This window comes from Penaeus vannamei, chromosome 30 (assembly GCF_042767895.1).
Source record: "Penaeus vannamei isolate JL-2024 chromosome 30, ASM4276789v1, whole genome shotgun sequence".
Taxonomy (NCBI): Eukaryota; Metazoa; Arthropoda; class Malacostraca; order Decapoda; family Penaeidae; genus Penaeus; species Penaeus vannamei.
Window position 1 is genome coordinate 10628030 of NC_091578.1, and position 17500 is coordinate 10645529.

Sequence of the window (17500 nt, forward strand, 5' to 3'; positions counted from 1 at the left end):
TTGCCAAACCCCACAAGACCATCACTTAAATCGCGCCCTTCTATTTTTGGTCACAACTTTTTTCCCGGTGTGTGATTTCTGGCAACATATCACTCATATCCTATTGGTTTCTTAAGATTGAATAACCCATTTTCATTAACTCAATATGATACACTGACAGGTAACATTTCGGTATAAATGAATGAGAATTAAATGACTATTACCAGTTTCCTCTTCCGTGTCCTACGTCAATGTAAACAACATCTGCGCTTCTTGTTTTGATCTTGTTTCGAGTAGGACTTTAAAGAGATCTTGTATGTAAAAATAATTCTTGCCTACGTTGTTTTGATAATGCATTATAAATTAAATTTTAAAATAAGTGTCACTTGACTGGTTTTTGTATTTTCAATTTTGTATGATGCATTCTAACTTCAATTTGACAAACATAAGACAGGCTTTTATTATATCATTATACTCAAAGGAGAAAAGTACAATCTCTATTGTTTCTCGTAAATTAATGTTAGAATTTAACTCTAACTTTGAAGAGACCTTATATATAAAATGTTTCATCGCATAATTTGATAATATGAGCAATAGTATTTTTCTCTTATAGTATTTAATATCATTATATGCATACCAGATATATGAATGCACAAAGTGTATCTTTATAGACATGGTCCTTAACAAATATGCAGACGACAAAGCAGACAGCGAAGACCTGACGTGAAATTCGGCATCGCTCCCGTGAATATGTATTCGTATGTAATTTCAGGTAAATCATTTGTACATACAGCGGCTTATAGAAGAAAAACGCGTCTTATATTAGTGTAACTGTTTTCTAAGCCAACAAACCCCGCTAGAAATAATCCAATGTGACCGCATATTGGATTGAGTTGAGTTGTTTTTCTAGCATTGGAAATTTCTTGTATTATGATAATATCCCATGTCTTAAAGCATTATGCAAAGACGAATTTCATCATATAGTTAAGAGTTGATCCACCTTTCAAATAAAAATATTCCTATCATCTTTAGAACTTGGTCATTGACTATAAATATCTTACTTCAGATTTCAGCAGGTATTTTGAGTCTCAAATATGAATTAAATATTCAGTCATGTGTGTAATGTGAAAAGAAAAACAGGTATTCTGCATTTGATGTATCTACATTATAGAAACCGATTGTGACTCAAGTAAAGTCAAAGGAAACGATTAAATCAAAGTATCTAAAAGAAAATGCATCATCAAAACCACGCGAGACATCGCTCTGTAAATCATTTGGAATGTACCGGGAAAATCACTAATTCAACCAAACCGAAACTGAAATACCCGATTCATAAATACAAAAGATGGTCGTAAAGTGATTCTTTGAAGAGTTTCTTGCGCGAGCCTTCAAGAGGTAGCCTACCCATGCAGCTCGTCCTCCCGGCATCCGACCGTCACTCTTTTACAGTAAATCTGATCTTCAAATAACACTAAAAGCTTATTTGCAAAATATTGGAATCTTGCTTCGCGTAAGGCAACATTGAAGACACGATATCATGTGCTGTGTTTCTAGTAAAACTGTCCATGTATCAGTGCCATGAATGGGGGGCAGTTGGCGTCTTGTCCCATGCATGCTTGTGCGTACAAAGTCAGACTGTGTTGTATTTGTGGTTGTTGATGCCGATGGTGAGGGTGGCTTTTAGCTCTCTGTGTTATGTGCTTTCCAGTTAATGCAATGTGCTTGTGGTGGTGCTTGTGCTCTGCGATTAATATGGGAAGTCTATTGTATCCAAACCTGTTTTTAAGCGGGTATACCATTTCACTTTCATGGTGTGTGATGTTTTATCTGCGTCACTACGATACATGTGCTAATCCAGGTATGTTAATGTGGTCAAGTCAGATTATGTTAAGGATGTGTCATGCGAAATAAACAAACACGGCATTCTGAATGGAAAAAACACTCATAGTGTTCTAGGAATATCTATATTTGTGCACGAATACATTTGTTGGAATTTACTTGTTAAACATCTTATTCATTCATTTACTTTGAATGGATATATTAGTCTTTAGTGGGCAGTGCACAGGAAGAAAGAAAAGTGTGATTATCAGATACATAGAACAGTACTACGCTTAGATATTTTACATGACCAACAGATGTAACAACGTTTTACTAGTGCTGTGATAGACTTGTGCTTGGATATCATGCTAGATCGATGTCAGGCAAATCTTTCCCCAGTCTGTAATGACAGGCTTGTGCATGAATCATAGCCTCACTTGGCCGAGAAGGAAGGAAACTGCATGGTTTGAATGTGTCAGACTAGACATGCAGACGCCTGACTAGGCTCTTGGTGGTCGACGAGATGTGTGTGAGTGTGTGTGTGTGTCTGTGTCTAAGTACGCAAAACTTGAATGTAATATTTTATTATCATTATTAATTCAGTTTTAATTCTAATTGCATTCGTTCGTTATTAAATCGCCTTTTGAGAGCCATGACAAAGGTTCAATTGTGATTTCAAAACGTAAAGACATTTTTTTTCGTATTAAAATGTTTGAAAATGCAAACGAGATTTAGGGCGTAAGAGCAAGAATTTATAGATCACAATTAGAGTTGTAAATGAGTTGGAAAACTTTGAGAGCTTGATATTTAATTTGTTTTTTGAATCCTTTAGATATTTGTGTGTTCGTTATCATTGCTATTTATTATTATTATTATTATTATTATTATTATTATTATTATTATTATTATTATTATTATTATTATTATTATTATTATTACTGTTGTTATGGTTATTATTATTATTGTTATTATTATTATTGTTATTATTGTTATTATTATCATCATTATCATTATCATTATTACTACCACTGTTACTGCTACTGTTGTTTTTATTATTATCATCATAATCATTATTACTACTATCATTATTATTACTGTTGTTATCACTTTATCACTATTATTCTTTACTATTATTATTATTATCATCATCATCATCATCATTAATATCATAATTATTATTTTTATTGGTATTGTTAGTTTTATTATCATTATTATTGTTGTTTTATTTTTATAGTTCTTCTTATTATTATTACTATTACTATTGTTGTTATTTATGATAATAATAATTATTATTATTGTCGTTATTTATTATTGTTATTATTATTAGTAGTATCACTGCCACCATCATTACCATCATCATTCATTTCATCGAATCCAAAATTTATAATAATAATAATAATAATAATAATAATAATAATAATAATAATAATAATGATAATAATAATAATAATAATAATAATAATAATAATAAGCGTGAAGGTGATTCCAACGTACTGAATAAGGGACCAGGAAATCGAACAAGTTTTTTTTTCTTTCTTTCTTTCTTTCTTTCTGTCTTTCTTTCTTTTTTCTTTAGCAGTAAATTAAATCTCTGAATAATCCTATCATTCCGTTTCTGCTAAATATTTTGCCCTCTGATTGCTAGTTCTGTTTTCAACTTTTTTCTTCTTCTTTTCTCACAGAAGAATCTTCGATTTTATTTCTAAATCTTAAAATTACTTCCCGTAGCTTGGAGGGAGGCGTCGCTGTCTCGTTGGAGAGGAAATGAAATATTATAATTGTCATGTTATTGGTGATAATATTGATGATTATAGGAATAATAGTATTAATGATTATGATGATGATGAGGCTGATAATGATAATAATAATGATAATGATAGTGATGATAATAATGATAGTGTTAATAATAATAATGATAATACTGATGCTAATAATGATAATAACAGATGATAATGTTAATATTAACAATAACAATATTGATATCAGTAGTAATAATAATGACAGTGATGATAATAATCAATATCGTAATGATATTGAAATAATTAAATCGGAAGAAAAGCACGCGAAAATTTACATAGTACCTTTGTAATGAGGGAAGAAAGTTCATCACAAAAATGAACGAGTTTTTTTCTGTTGTGTCAAGTGGCAGGTCATATCTCGTAATACTAATATATTTAAATGAGTTCAAGTGTATAATGAGGTTGAATAATTTTGAATGCACATGGAATGGAAATGTATTTCAATGTGTCCGGGTTTTTTTTTTTTTCTTTCTTTCTTTCTTTCTTTTTTTTTACGATGACTGCTAGACGATATCCTGAGAAAGTGTTTTATTTTTTTATATCAATAGACGAAGAGTAAGGTTCAAAATATTTTAGAATTTAAAATATTCAATATAGCGATAGATTGTGACAGAATTTTAATGCTACATGTTTCTGTTGGCTTCTGTCTTATGGAAGTCCCGACCTTCTTTCACGGGGGGGGGGGGGGGGTCTGTAGAAAAGAGGGAGACACTTCATACGAAATATTCAAGATAGGAAACTTTGGGGAACAGTTAAGAGATTGGATTCAAAAATTGTCGCAAATTAGAGAGATTTCATGAAACCAAGAGTTATACCATGAAGTACACAACAGGTATCTACTATTCACTTCTCCAACATTATTATGGCTTCAAGAACCGCCGCTTCACTCACATCTCAAGCTTCACTATCCCACTCCAAGCTCTTGCAAGCTCTCTCCATCCATCTTAGAGATCACCCTCCAGCTTTAACCCCCGTCTTCTCCCTTCAGCTCCTCCCAGCCATGCTACTCTTCAACCCCATAAGCTACGCGACCCAAAACCTCCATTAGCTTAGACCCTTTCCGTTGTTTCCAGCCTGGTAGCCGGGTGTAGCAACAGCTGGCCACGGCCTGGGTACACAGCGTGGTGGTGGCGGAGGTGGTAGTGTGGTTGGCTTAGCGTGTGGTTAGAGACAGTATCCCTTGGAGGTTTCACGCCCACAACCCATGAGTGGACGCCCAAACCTCACTTGCCTTTGCTATCATGGCCACTTGTCGACGCAAGGTTGAGGTGAGTAGCGTTGCCACACGTGCCGTTCCGTCGCCTGTGGTGTTTACTGAAGTCTTATAATAATGCAGTTGTTTACGTTTTACAGCTGTTGGTTTGTTGTGGTTGTTTGTGTTAATGTGATTCCTTACGTGTTTTTCTCTTCTTTTTATATGGTGTTGTTACTGTAGCATTAGTAATTGTGGTAATGGTGATAATTATATATAATGATGATAAAGAAGTTTGTAATAAGGAGTATTGTAATTGTTGTTATTACTATCGCTGTTATTATTATTATTATTATTATTATTATTATTATTATTATTATTATTATTGTTGTTGTTATTGCTGTTTGTTGTTGCTGTTGTGTTTTGTTATTATCCGTTTTATTATTATTATTATTATTATTATTATTATTGATATTGTTATGGTTATGGTATTATTACTACTGATGATAATGACAATTAAAACATTATTATTGTCATCATTAGTAGTTCATTATTATTATCATTGTAGTTATTATCACCAGATTATGGTAGTAACAATAATCAATTGATTATATCAGTAACTTCACTTCTGCCACTACTATTCTTGTTACTCTTATTACCATTGCAAGTAGCAGTAGTAGTAATAGTTATTGTGCTGATAGTGAGAGTGCTAATGTTAATAACAGTAATTAATGATAATCATATTTATTACTATTCCTGTAATTGTTGTTTTTGTCAACTGTCATTCATCTGTGTTCTTGAGGTTTCATTTATTATCATTATTACTGTTATCATGTTATATATATTGTTATGATCATTATTTTTATTCCTTTAGTATCATTACCATTATTATTATTATTACTAGATCGAAGTACCAGCTTTCCAGAACGTAAATAATTGCGCCAAAAAAAATACAAACAATATATATTTTTGATCAAGAAATGTATTTCTGGTATTATATTCTTGTAAACAAATTAATGTATCCTTTGTTTTACATCTCATCGAACAGACCTAACAAATTTTCATCACAGAAATAACCGCTAATTACAGTATTTTGGTCTAAAATGTTACATGGATAAGGAGGCAGATTTTGCTCAACCCATTTTCTGCCACGCCCCTTCCTAATGTCATCTTCCCCGTGTCACTATTTATATCAAATTCAAGTCCTAGATCAAAGTTAAACCTCGGTAAACTAGGTTTTAGCTTTACTTAAATAAGAAGGCAGGTTTAGGCTCCTCCCACTCTCTGCCACGCCCATAAGTCTGATGTTACCCTGCTTATGTTATTCCTCATGTCAGCTTACCCCTGTAGTCCAGATTTTAGCTCCCCGGGGACACAAGGGACTGAATCCATAAGGACAGAAAGACAGACAACTTTATTTATTTGTTATTGTTGTTATTATTATTGTTGTTGGTGTGTTTATTATTTTTATTGTTATTATTGTTGTTATTAGCATTATTATTATTGTTGATTTTAATATTGTTACTTTTGTTAATCAATTTGTGTTATAACTTTACTGCTGTTTTTATCATTGTTGTTAACATTTTTTATCATGTATTATTATTTTTTCTCTGTTTTTGTAGTACTTTTATCTTTATGTTACTCTCACACAATCACCATACATAAGAAATAAACAGGATAAGAGGCTAATTTTTTCATTACCGCAAATAGAAATACACAAGGAGGTCAGCAGTCAAGATCCGTATTATAGTGGCGTCCATGAAATTACGTATCATCAACCTATAAATTAAATACTTATGACAAATTCATATTAAATTACAGGGAAGAGTTGAACTTGGTAGTGGATTTCAACTTTTTCTTTTGTAATTTGTTGATAAATTATCATACTGGTGACCGCGATATAATAGCAATTATGGGCTGATAGTAATGGTAACTGATGATAATAATGATATAAGTAATGATAATTTTAGTTTCAATAATGACGATGGGAATATTAATGATGACAATGACATACAGAAAAATGATAACCATAATAGTAGTAACATAATGTTAGTACTCTAACTACCATCACCATCACTACTACTGCTACTACTACTACTACTATAATTACTACTACTACTACTACAACTAATACTACTACAATTACTACTACTACTACAAATAATAATAACGATAACAACAACAAATGCAGGCACAAAGTTAACCTACTACTACCCCTTACGTTCATTTGCATATTACAGGTGCTGGTGGTTCTGTTGCTGACGTTAGTGCCTCGGCCTGGCCCCCTCGAACCCAGACCTCCCTGTATACGTGATAAGGCGGCTCTCGTGAGAAAATTGGTTAACAAGGTGAGACCAGTTTAACGTGTGTGTGTGGGGTAGGGGGTGTGGGTGGGTGGGTGGGTGTATGTGTGTGTGTGAGTGGGTGTGGGTGTATGTGGGTGGGTGGGTGGGTGGAGGTGGATGGGTGTATGTGTGTGTGTGCTAGTGGGTGTATGTGGATGGATGTGTGTGTGGGGTGGATTGTTGGGTAGGTGGATGTGTGTGGGTTGGTGTGTTTGTGTATGTGGGTGGGTGGGTGTTTGTAGTGGTGGGGTGGGGGGTAGGGTGTTGATTTTGGTGTGTGTGTGGGGGGGGTGTCTGTTTGTGGGACTTTTTTGTTACTTTGTGTGTGTGGTTTATGTGTGTGTGTGTGTGTGTCTGTGTATATTATGTTTGTCTTGGTTTGTGTAGAACTAATTTCACCCTATAAATTCTACGGCAAGAGACGCCACACTTGATTTACGATATGAAACAAGTGCCCTTATCCCTCGGCCATTAATTGCGGTTCTCGACCTTATTTTCTTGCGGTTCCTGCCTAGCACCTCAAGCCATGACTGCGACCTCATAGGTTTTACAGATGGAGAAGACAGTGACAGCTATGTATAATATCATTTGTTAAACATGAACTTTGAGAATTATAAGGAAAATAACATTTTTTGATACAATGAACGTGAGCAAAATTAGATAAATTAAACGTTATGTTCTGAATCATACCACAGGATGTCTACCTAGAAACTGATATTTTTCTGACCAACTTAAAGCGATATATATATATATATATATATATATATATATATATATATATATATATATATATATATATATATATATATATATAAAGAGAGAGAGAGAGAGAGTTTTATGCTGAGAATCTAGCAAATATCTATTAAGCAATTTACCCAAACCATATCTCGACGACCTAGCGCCCCCAGAGCTAAGAAAGGTGGCATCGCTCTCATCCAACTGCAAAAAATAATAAAACAGAAACCTATGCCTAGCAAAGCACAGAGATGCATCTTCGTCCCTTTTCCAGCGATGGATGCCTGTGCTGGAGAAATACGGGGTGACGCTGCCCCTGGAGTGCCCCTTGCACAACGCCAGGGATGTGTTCGCGCGGCAGGAGGAGGCCAAGGTCCACGTGCCGCCCCAATGGACCTGCGGCTTCTGCGGGAAGGCCTTCTACCACGAGGCGCACCTGGACAGACACCTCGACAACCGCCACGAGGAACACCTCAATAACGTGGGTTTTAAGGAAACGATGATTTCTTCTTTTTTTTTCTTCATCTCCATCTTTCTTTTTTCTTGTTCTCTTTCGTATTTTTTTCACTTTTCTTCGTCTTTACGGCTCCGTCTTCATTCATCTTCTTTTTGTGTTTACTCTTACCATGACCAGATTTACGTTATGCATTACAATATTTCTTGCTATCAACCCTCGTAATGTGAACATGCTGATCGGAATATCTCTGCCTCTTCAGGGCGAGGACGCGGTGTGTCTAGCGGACTTCTGTGACGTCATGCGGTGCGAGGTGTTGCTGGAGCGTCTCAGGGACTTCGAGGACACGCCCCCCGCTGCCACGGCGCTCGACCTGTGGCACCAGCCGCTCCTGCTGTCTTCCCCGTCGCTCCACCAGGGCCAGACGCATTCAGGTGCGCCGCCTGTCACGCATGCAAATACATTATTTTGTTATTAGTATTATTAATATTATTGTCATCGCTGTTGTTTTCAAGTATCCCATTTCTGTTCGATTGTTGTTGTTTGGGCGCGAGGGGGTGGTTGACAACCTTTTCTGCCTCGTAGCTGTGAAGGCCCGTGTTCTAGACGTGCGGCTCCGCTTTCCCCCACAGACCAAGCGGTGGAGCGAGCCCTCCCCCGCAGCCTGATGAGGTCGTCCCACGCCTCCCACCCGTGGTACCAGTGGACGCGGCAGCCTCGCCTCCGGGACCCGCCTCACCCGCCCCCGCCGTCCTCCACGACGCCCCGCCCCGCCCCCGACCTCTCCCGGGACCGCCCCGACGACGGCAGGAGGTCCGTGGACGACCCTGTGGTGGTGGCAGGATGCGATGCGGACGACGCGGAGTGCGCGAACCCGCCGGAGGAGACCTACAGTGAGTTCAGTGCATTCATGTCTTGTGTTCTTTCTCCTAACTTTATGGTCACTTCACTAACATGACTAATTAACAATGAGAGTGCATGGTGAATATTTAACCCAACGAGCAAGGTCTTTCCGAACTGGGGTTTCCTTGTATCGAGAGAAGCCGTGTCTCTGGTGCGTGTTGCACAGACGTGACGGATGTATAACGCCCACAGATGACAGCGGGCAGGTGGGCGGGGGCCCGCGGGAGCTGCCTCTCCACCCGTTACACTCGTGGCGTGACACGTGTAACGAGGAACACCTGGCTGAGCTCAGAGTCAAGTGCCAGGTGGGTCGACGCTGCCTCGCTCATCTCTTTTGAGCCTTTCGTGTTTCTCACTTGTTTTCTTTTTTGTGTTTCTTTGGTGTTTCTCTCTCTCTCTCTCTCTCTCTCTCTCTCTCTCTCTCTCTCTCTCTCTCTCTCTCTCTCTCTCTCTCTCTCTCTCTCTCTCTCTCTCTCTCTCTCTCTCTCTCTCTCTCTCTCTCTCTCTCTCTCTCCATGGCTGTTAGACTAGCTTTTGATTTAACCAAATTGCATCCATTATGAATGTAGTCTTTAGAGATAACCAAGTGTTTACGTTTACTAATACAGCTCTGTTTTGTAGCAATTGATCCAGCAGTGCATCGGGGGTCTGCTGCTCAACCTAACACTGGAGCAATTCAAGGAGGTTGAGGGTGAGTTGTAACAACCGTACAGTTTCATATTTTGTTGTTATTGTATGAAACTGGTCTATTTTTATTGGCTATACTTTACACGTAGAAAAAGTATGAAGGAGAATGTACATCACATTGCAAGAGATGTTTTTGACCGGTTTCGTATTCATCTTCGTCAAAAATGTCATGTATTCGAAACCGGTTGAATACATCTCTTGTACTGTGAAGATGTTCATTCTCACTCGTACATTTTATACGTCTGTCAACATGAATTTACTATACTTTCTCGTTTTTCGTGAAGCTCGATTTCCGATAACTCATTTTCCCCCGTCAACAGCCGCTCTAAGCCGTGCGGTGTGTTGGTACCTAACGTGTGAGAGGTACTGGGAAGCCGGTACCATGGAGCCTCCGGAGTTCCCCTGGGGCCTCGTCACTGGCCTGGTACTTCTGCTGACTCTCGGGGTGTCCCTGGCTTACTACATCGTCTGGGTTCTGTGCGAGTGAGTAGGACCTGCTGATTCCTCGCCAGTTGTGTGTTTGTTCTGTCGTCATACCGTTGTTGAATATCTCGTGTCATATCAAGGCAGAGTAATATTGTTTATTGATTTTTTTTCTTTGTGCATAGCTAAAAGACCCTTCATAACTGCTCGTTTTTTCCCACCTCATGTTGTACTTTTTTCATTTTGCTCGCAGCAGTTTAGCAAACACGTTTTTCTCTTTTTATTATCTCCTTCTGTAGAGACACATGAAGTGTAGCGTGCCTCCCACCCCCAGGTCGCAGGAGGGCGCCGCGGCGTCGCCCAGCACCCTGCCGGAGGAGCGCCCCGGCCCGCCGCTCCGGGCCTCGAAGGCGCGCCACTCCGCCGCCACGGAGTCCGAGAGCGAGTGCCGGGACTCGGGCTTCAACGAGGGCCCTCTCTACCCCGACGTCAGCGACGCCAGCCACGCCTACAGCGACTACGACGGCCAGTCCTACCGCTCGCGACACTACTCGGAGGACTCGAGGCTCTCCTACGCGCCCGACGACCACGCCCACGCCCACCCGTCGTCCAAATACTACATCACGGAGGAGCGCATGTTCAACTACGCCACCACCTTCACCCCCAACTACGAGCAGCGGCGGCTCAGAAGGAATCGCTACAACTACCTCGACGACTACGACGACTACCAGGACCTGGGCGAGCACGACAAATACTACGACACCTCGAGTTTAAGTCAGGAGCAGAGCGACAGTTTCATTTACGTCTCCTACCCGCCTGAAGTTAAGAAAAGATTCACGGAGAACAGGTGATGACGAGACGGGGTGGCTTATCGTCGATGAATATAAAAAAACAGGAAAAAATAACAAAAAAATATATTGGGGGGAGTTGATAAACTTTTAGGCTTGTATCTTCCATGAAGTTTATATAGAGTGATAGAAAATATATCCGTTAGTTGGTCGGTGTAAAAGTGGGCAAGAAGCGTGAGCGAGGCAGATAGTCTGGTTTGCGCCCAAGCCGCAGTTATTGTCTGAAGTACTGTCGCATGACCGCAATGAGGTATGAGTTGTTTATGAGGTCATAAGGATCATGAGACACCTCGCCTGTTTCTAGCCATAGAGACTGGAGCTTGTGATTGCACAGTACATTCTCATGTCTTTCTTGGTTCACAGTTATTGCAAGCACGCTGTGTTTGAAGAACTCCTCATGGCAGGAACAATGGCAAGCGTTAGTGAGAATTCTGTTTGTGATGAGGAGATAAATCGAAACTGAAAGACTAAATACCATAAAGACTGTAACGATATTGTAGATGAGATAGATAACTTGCCGTGATCGAGAAGAAATAACAAGTGTTCCAAACAGACAATAAAACGGAAGCGAGAGTGAGTATACATGAGCATACATATATATGTTATTGACCCTTTTGTGGGTATATATATGTATACATAATGAGTCTCACCAATTTCCCTTTTTTGTAAAATCTAGTTCGTTCAAGTAGTGATTTTGTGAGTGAGGGAGAACGCGGTAGAAGTACAGGAAAAAAAATATATTACAATGGACCAAATATAACTGTTTCATGTTAGACGATGAAAATAAGCATTGCTTACTAAGGCCTCTAGGGGCTAGGTGCTCCCCCTTCCCTGACCAAGACTCGGTAGGACTCTTAGACATTCCTTGAGCCGTAGGGTCTCGTAGCGCCCGTGGGTGCAGCAGCAGTCCCAGGGGCGGACCGTGCAGCCACTGCAACGCGCCGTAAGAGAGCTTTTGTCCCAACAGTGCTGTCTTCAGATAGTCTCGCCCGTAGCATTGTGGTGATTACGAGCCCTCCCCCCCCCCTCTCCCCTCTGCCTCCCCGGCCGCCGCTGCAGAGGGCTCGGAGAGGTTCTTCGCTGGGGGCGCCCCTTCTGGTCGCGGGCGAGGAGGTGTGCTTAGATCATATTTTTATATTTGGAAAGTACTCCCACTGCATTGACTGTTTGTTGTCCGAGTACAAAGTATAGAGAACTCGTGTTTATGATTAATGTTTATAAGGTGGACGGTCGGGAAAGACACATGAATCTCGGTAAGATATTGAGGGAGCTGGTCACGTGATATGGATAGCAGGACTAGCTTCAACCTCGTGTGTTTAGGGACGGACGTCGCCGTTTGTTCCGGGAGATTAAGAGGGAAAAAAACTGCCTCATACACATTGCAGTGAAGAAAAATAATTTCTTCGTAGCCTAGTATTTTTTCACGTTGTTTATAGACGTATATACATATATATAAATATATTTTACAAGTGGGCCTACTTTAAGAACTTGCTGGTTCATCCTCGTTGTGACACCGGCGTGATCGTCTCCTGCTGGAAGTTTGTTGCTCATTTCAACCGAGGCCAAAGAACCGTGAGTTCGCATGCTGTTTCTTTCCCGCGGACGTCGTTAGTTGGGAATGTTGTTGCCTGGCGTCTTGCCTTGGGTTCGAACACCACAGTCGGTTTGCGGTTCACTTGTTCGAGACACTGATTCGAATGTGGTTTTCTTGTCGCCAGATGGATCACGAGATGTCACGTAGGTGGGGGACGAAGTGATTTGCATAGGGCTATTTTCATAACCTGTTGAAGAGGAAGAAGAAGAAATGTTGTTCTTACAATCTACTGTTTTTTCCACATTTAATGTTTCGCCCGTTAGGTGCGGGATCTTAAGGCCCTGTCACATGAGCACTTTGTCCGTTAATTTCTGGGGTTCCGTCTGAATTTGAGGCTTTCCGCAAGGATCGTCTACAAACGGAACGCCTCCCAGACTAAAACGGTTACGACCGTTTCCGTCTGACTAATTTCCGTGTTGATCTTGTGCTATTAATAAATTAGATAGGATGAGTGAATGTAAACATACGCTAATATTTTAGAGCATTCGTATATACAATATACATCATATTTCTTTAAAATAACGTAATATGTATGAGAATGTTCGTGTGATTCCCGGGACCTCACTCCGACAGCGCCATGTTTGTTTACATGATTTTCATACGGAAACGCAAAAAAATGACGGTAAAAGTGCTAGTGTGATGGGGCCTTTACTTTTTCTGCGGTCCGTCCTCCTTCCCTGTAGGCCCAGGATCTGCCCGTCTTCTAGACTTTGTGTACATAGACTGAGAGTAGGACGGCGGGATCTGTAGTCACATTCAGTAGAGTTAACAGAAACCAAAGGCTTTTGGGGTACCGTGCTTGTAAACACTTTGTAGCTTTGCTTGTCTTCCGTCGTGTCAGAGGGGTGGTCAGAATGGAAGAATACATTTTTATTTATCTGTTTATCTACTATTGTTAGATAATGGATTCGAGAGGAAAGACACAATCCGTGACCAAAGTAGTTTATATCTTACCAATTGGATGTATGCATCAAGTTTTGATATCCCTGAATTATGACCATATTTATCCTTACCGGAAGATACTAGACAATATCGGAATTGTCCCTTGCGTCAGTTTAAAAGAAAATACGCTCATGCATCCATGATAGAGCAACGAAAAAAATATATCCGGCGGAAACACGATTGCAAAGAAAAAAGTCGAGGCGGACGCGACCTCCTCGTGACACCTCGGGGGACAAGCGAGAGAGAACATTCGCGCAGTAGCTGTGTCGCCGCCGAAGAAACTGTGTAGTTGCAGGATAATTACTTTTAGATTTTGGGCGGCATTTTCACATGGTAGCTATTTAATCCAAAAAAAAACAACATTACGATGAACCATGGACGTTGAAATTTCGTATTCATCCATTCCAGAAATTCTCGAAATACATTTTTCATTATTATTCTTTCTTTTTATCAAATAAATAAATAAATACCGAACGCGTTGCGGAGTGAATACTCGTACGAAACCCAGATAAAACAAACAAATGATCTCAGCAATAAGTAAGTTATGGTTGTATGATGGCTGTGACAAGAAGGACTTTTGGGAACAGTTAAGTCGACAAAAGGTGCGACGAGTAGGACTTTGTGATGTTAACGTAGGAGACAGTGAGTCGTAGAAACAGTAATATCAACACCTATTATCAGACTTAAGAGATTTGCAGTTGCTTTCAGTTTGTGGTTTGGTTCCAGGAGGGATTGGTGTAGGTATAAGGATAGTGTTACAAAAGTAGATGAGATTAAGGAAGATGAAGTTGATGCTGATAAGCGCACATCATGAGCATGTTGTTTTGAAGTACATCACAAGATTTTGCCAAGGAAAGGAGATATTAAGATATATCATTAAGTTTGAAGTATAAAATGAGGGAGACATATTTGCGAAAACTGGTACCATACAGATTTTTTATATGACACAAGATAAGGAAGTTGCGATTGATGGTACACGGTTTTGAAACTGGTGAGGAATTAAGTATAAATGAGAATGAGAAGACATATTAAATGGAAAGATGAAAGTAGGGAGACCTCTCTATCTTCAGGGCCTTTCTTTTGAACACTTCACTACCCTCTGTTCCCGTATCTCCTCTCCCCTACCACGTTTAGCCTCATTAAAGAAACAGATGTAAGGGTTATGTGTGTGAAAAAAAGTAAATACTTCCTCGTGATGAACTATGTATATAATGATAAGCTTGTAACTGCCACCTGGCAACTGATCATCAACGGTTGCCGGATATCATATTGTTTTCAAAGTCGATGTCATTCTTCTCTTTTTATCGAAAACCCCTTTTTTAAGTATATGTTTATAGCACAAAAGTGGAGTGCACGCTACTGCCTTTTTGTACATACACACACAAGCACCACTACACATAAGCTGTCACACAAACATTACAATGTCATTCTTTCCCTAGACACTCTCTTTTCCTTACCTTACATTGCGCACATCTTCATTGCCACGTTTTGGACAATATATCATCTCTGCAATTGCTAGATTGACACAGGTTTGTGATCATCATCATTATAATTATGGACGTTGTATTGGTATATTATATATTTTTGATGGTTTGAAGGTATGGCTATAATTGATATTATTGTTACTATGTATGTTTTTTTTTTCATTTGGAAAGCCAGGTTAGACTAGTGTTCCAATAATAAAACACAGTGGAGAGATCTCTGTGCTTTTTTGAAGACTGGCTAAATTCGTTGTGAAATCTCTTATATATGATGACATCGAAATCTCATTTGAGAATGATGTTAATCACTGACATTATATGGTATCATTTCATTGGATGAATAAAACGCACAATTGATTAACTATTAATGAGAGATTTTATTGCGTGCACGAAGAGGGGTTGAATGAATGTACCTGTTTCATGTTTAATCATATATTTAAGTTTCATTTGAACTTTTTATTTATTATTGTTTTATTGGAAAACAATGTGACACGGGGAGCCGAATGGAGTATATATGTTGAAGTTTACATGCACTGCAAACATGTCATGAAGTACTGGCTTTCAGACCCATGTGAGAAGAAAGGGGAAAGGAAGGGATGAAGTTGAAAGAAGCAGTTTAAAACCATAGCAGATTTGACCTGTCACTGCGGCCATGTTGAATTTTCCTGTTAATCACACAACTTGGTATTAATTTTATACCTCATTTCGGATAGTTGTTTAAGTGTAATGTGAAATTATCGTTTTTTGTTTGTTTGCGACGAAAGACACTAAATGCGAGAATGGTCGTGTATGTAAATAGGAGAATGACCCACGCACTGACATCATTGTATTTGTGATTCTTCTGTGCTTTAAATTTTATCAATTTATTATTTTTATACGAATTATACAAAGTGTGACCTAGTCGTCATTGGTGTAAATGTGTTCTTTGATGTGACGAACTCAAAGATAGATGTAATGATAAAGATAATTTGCCCCGTGATATATTTATTGGACAAAGCTCGTAACTTCCTTTGCGAAAATATGCTTTCGTTGTGACTTTTTTCTCCCTTTAATAACAACCAATAAACGTTTTGAGAAGAAAAAAAAATGCCGCCAAATTTTGATTTCATGTCAACCATCATGATCAGGTAATAATCAAAATATTTGCCGAAGAATCGCTACCTCACAAAAATGACGTCACTATTAACATTCGTTATGTCGAGAGATAAAAAAAAAAAAACTTACTGGTTTGCGTGGAATTTCATTCATATATTTTCGTGTTGCTTACAGTTGTAGATTATGAAAATATGTCAAAATCCACATATTGTGTGTGTGTGTGTGTGAGTGAGTGAGAGAGAGAGAAAGCGAATAGATGTTTACTTGTGGACACATGCCAAGAAACACAAATTACGTATTCTTTTCGATGTGCTGTGAGAATTTTCGGCTTCTTATATATGTAATCCTTTGGGGCTCGAATGCACAGACGCCTCATGACCGAAAGACCATGTAAAAAAAAAAAAAAAATCACTGACCGTCGGAAATTAAATTACTCGATGATATTAAATTAAAACAATGATTATAAATTATGAATTGATAATATACAACATATTTGATGTTTCTGTAATAGCGGACATTTTAAGGGAATGACAGATAGAGCTGTTAGAAAATTGACAACGATAAGGATAATGAGTATAAAACATCCTGCAGACCGTAGATTTACACTCAGAAAATAACACGATCTAAATTTTGAATATATAATTTAGCAAGTCACTGTGGTAGATCATATCAACATAGACATATTTCTATACATTTGGAAGCCCATACATAGAACTATTATGAAAATCGTTTTGGCGCTACAATTATTTACATACGTTAAAGTGTTGCAGGAAAAATGTTATTGACATATAAAGTCTTACAAATTATCACTAAACGATTTCTATTTAATATCTCAAATCTGGTTATCAGGTATTATCAAATATTTCACTTTAGTAGACAGAAACAAAGCTGTATTCATCCGTTATATGTAAAGAAAACTTCTATACTTTTTCTCCATATAAAAAAATGTAGTTTCAGGTGTAACGAAGACTGATCGGTTAGTAATCAAATTTACATAAATTATAGAATAGGAAACAAACATTGAGTGAAGATAAAGAGTTTTCCCGAGACCTGAACAAACATATATATTGATGTTCATAACTACATGTGTGTATCAATGATTGTTAATACTGGAAATACTCACGGAATACTCAGAATAGTGAGATATCGCTCTCTCTCTTTCTCTCTCTCTCCCTCTCTCTCACACACTTTCTCTCTCTCTCTTT

At 38.6% G+C, this 17500-nt stretch overlaps 2 protein-coding genes across 2 annotated transcripts in view; one reads left to right on the plus strand and one right to left on the minus strand.

The window, feature by feature from the left end:
• CYLD (ubiquitin carboxyl-terminal hydrolase CYLD) overlaps nucleotides 1-654 on the minus strand; it is a gene marked incomplete in the record, with an annotated part of 44984 nt that extends 44330 nt beyond the window's left edge. The window contains 2 exon segments of the mRNA XM_070143294.1: nucleotides 204-278; nucleotides 617-654. Coding sequence (XP_069999395.1) covers nucleotides 204-278; nucleotides 617-654 — 113 coding nt within the window.
• A 22-nt stretch (nucleotides 655-676) lies between these two features.
• Nucleotides 677-17396, plus strand: LOC113803820 (uncharacterized). Its single transcript, XM_070142991.1, has 10 exons — nucleotides 677-751; nucleotides 4670-4864; nucleotides 7029-7136; nucleotides 8143-8349; nucleotides 8585-8756; nucleotides 8955-9215; nucleotides 9418-9530; nucleotides 9847-9916; nucleotides 10233-10395; nucleotides 10670-17396. Exons 2-10 carry the CDS (start codon nucleotides 4838-4840, stop codon nucleotides 11184-11186), a joined length of 1638 nt encoding a protein of 545 aa, XP_069999092.1. The 5' UTR covers nucleotides 677-751; nucleotides 4670-4837; the 3' UTR covers nucleotides 11187-17396.
• Nucleotides 17397-17500: the final 104 nt, after the last annotated feature.

Bases quoted from the DNA above. Each gene is read 5' to 3' on its own strand.
- LOC113803820 (XM_070142991.1), top strand. From the start codon at position 4,838: ATGGCCACTTGTCGACGCAAGGTTGAG. The intron at 9,531-9,846 runs GTGGGTCGACGC...TCTGTTTTGTAG, and splicing joins AGCTCAGAGTCAAGTGCCAG to CAATTGATCCAGCAGTGCAT. The intron at 9,917-10,232 runs GTGAGTTGTAAC...CCCCGTCAACAG, and splicing joins GCAATTCAAGGAGGTTGAGG to CCGCTCTAAGCCGTGCGGTG.